General features: G+C 74.3%; 1 protein-coding gene across 1 annotated transcript in view; it reads right to left on the bottom strand.

Annotated features, from left to right (window-relative positions):
• Positions 1-17: 17 nt before the first annotated feature.
• Positions 18-1,472, bottom strand: part of CHLNCDRAFT_144148 (hypothetical protein) — a gene marked incomplete at both ends in the record, with an annotated part of 5,027 nt that continues 3,572 nt past the window's right edge. The window contains 3 exons of the mRNA XM_005848565.1: positions 18-59; positions 230-793; positions 1,044-1,192. Of these exons, the coding sequence (XP_005848627.1) occupies positions 18-59; positions 230-793; positions 1,044-1,192 (755 nt within the window). The remainder of the gene's footprint in view (positions 60-229; positions 794-1,043; positions 1,193-1,472) is intronic.

The following is a 1,472-nucleotide window of genomic DNA, read 5'->3' as shown; positions in this document are numbered from 1 at the left end:
CCTCCTCCGCCGCCCGCTCAGGCACGCTTGCTCAAGCGCTTGCTCAGCTTCATGCCGGCCTGCACGGGGTTCACAGCGGGAGCGGCAGCAGGTGGTCAGCAGCCACGCGTGTGGCACTGCCGGGAACACTGCAGCGCGCCAAGCCACCCGCCCACGTCGCCGCGGCCCGTGCCGGCGCAGCCAGCCCCCGCCTATGCCACCTCCCCGCCGCCGCCCGCCGCCCACCCACCTCGTCGGCCTCCTCCTCCTCCTCCTCCTCTGGCGTCGCCTGCTGCGCGAGGCTGGGGTGCTCCACCTTCTCGTCGGAGTCCTGGTAGTCCAGTCCCAGCTGCGCCGCCTCCGCCAGCCGCTTCTGCACCGCCGCCGCGCGGTGGCACATCTTGCGCATCAGCAGCTCGCCCAGCACGCTGTGCCCCGCCCGCGCCGCCGCCAGCTGCCCCTGCAGTGCCTCCGCGGCGGCCGCGCCCTCGCGCAGCACGCGCGCGCCGGCCGCGCCGGTGCCCGCGCCGCCGCCGCCGCCGCCGCCGCGCCCGCCCTGCAGCAGCGCGCCGCTGGTGGCGATGCCGGCGCCGGCCGCGGAGGCGGCGCCCGCAGCGGCCACCGAGGTGGCGATGGCCTGGGCGGAGGCGGGGGGGTACCAGAACTTGAGGCGGTGGGCCACCACTCCCGCGTGCCGCGCCGCCACCTCCTCCGCCGGCATGCCGCGCAGCAGCGTGACCAGGTCGGCCAGGCGCGGCACCGTCACCATGCCCTCCTCTGCCGAACGGTCGTCCAGCTTCCAGGCCTTGCTGATCTGCGCCAGGTGGGGCGCAGGGGGAAGGGCAGAGGGGGGGTGAATGAGCAGGGCCGGCACACAGCGCAAGCGCTACAGAACGGCTGGCAGGGGTTTCGGCAGGCAGCACGCAGCACAGGCCCGCTGCGGCCGCGGCCCACAAGCTGGCAGGGCCCACAGGCCGTCCCACAGCTGGCCGACCAGCCCGCTGTTTTCATCCTTACTGCATTTATTCTATTCTGTATGTCAGCCGCAGCCACAGCCAACGCACCATGTGGTTGTGCTCCCACTTGGGCGACGAGGTGTTGACCCAGGCGGAGGTGTCTGTCACGTTGACAAACAGCGCAAAGCTGGCGTAGTCGACGTCGCCGGCCAGCGGCAGCGTGTGGAAGGGCGCGCCCACAAACACGGGGATGCAGCCTGCGGGGGGCGGCGGTCGGGGGCGGGGCGAGGCAGCGCGTGGGCCAGCGTGCGTGCGCGAGTGCCCCGGCTGCCACGCCGGAGTGGCGCCGCGTTGCGGCTGGTCGCCGGGCCGCACACCCTGCCGAGCCCCCGCCGCAGCAACCCTCCCCCCCCTGCAAGCCCCCTGCCTGCAGCCCCTACAGCACCCCTCCTCCCTGCAAGCCCCTGCCTCCCTGCCTGCTGCCCCCTGCAAGCTCCGTGCCTGCTGCCCCCTGCAAGCTCCGTGCCTGCAGTCCAC

This window comes from Chlorella variabilis (assembly GCF_000147415.1).
Source record: "Chlorella variabilis unplaced genomic scaffold CHLNCscaffold_7, whole genome shotgun sequence".
In the NCBI taxonomy this organism is placed as follows: domain Eukaryota; kingdom Viridiplantae; phylum Chlorophyta; class Trebouxiophyceae; order Chlorellales; family Chlorellaceae; genus Chlorella; species Chlorella variabilis.
This window is presented reverse-complemented; position numbering and strand designations above follow the sequence as displayed.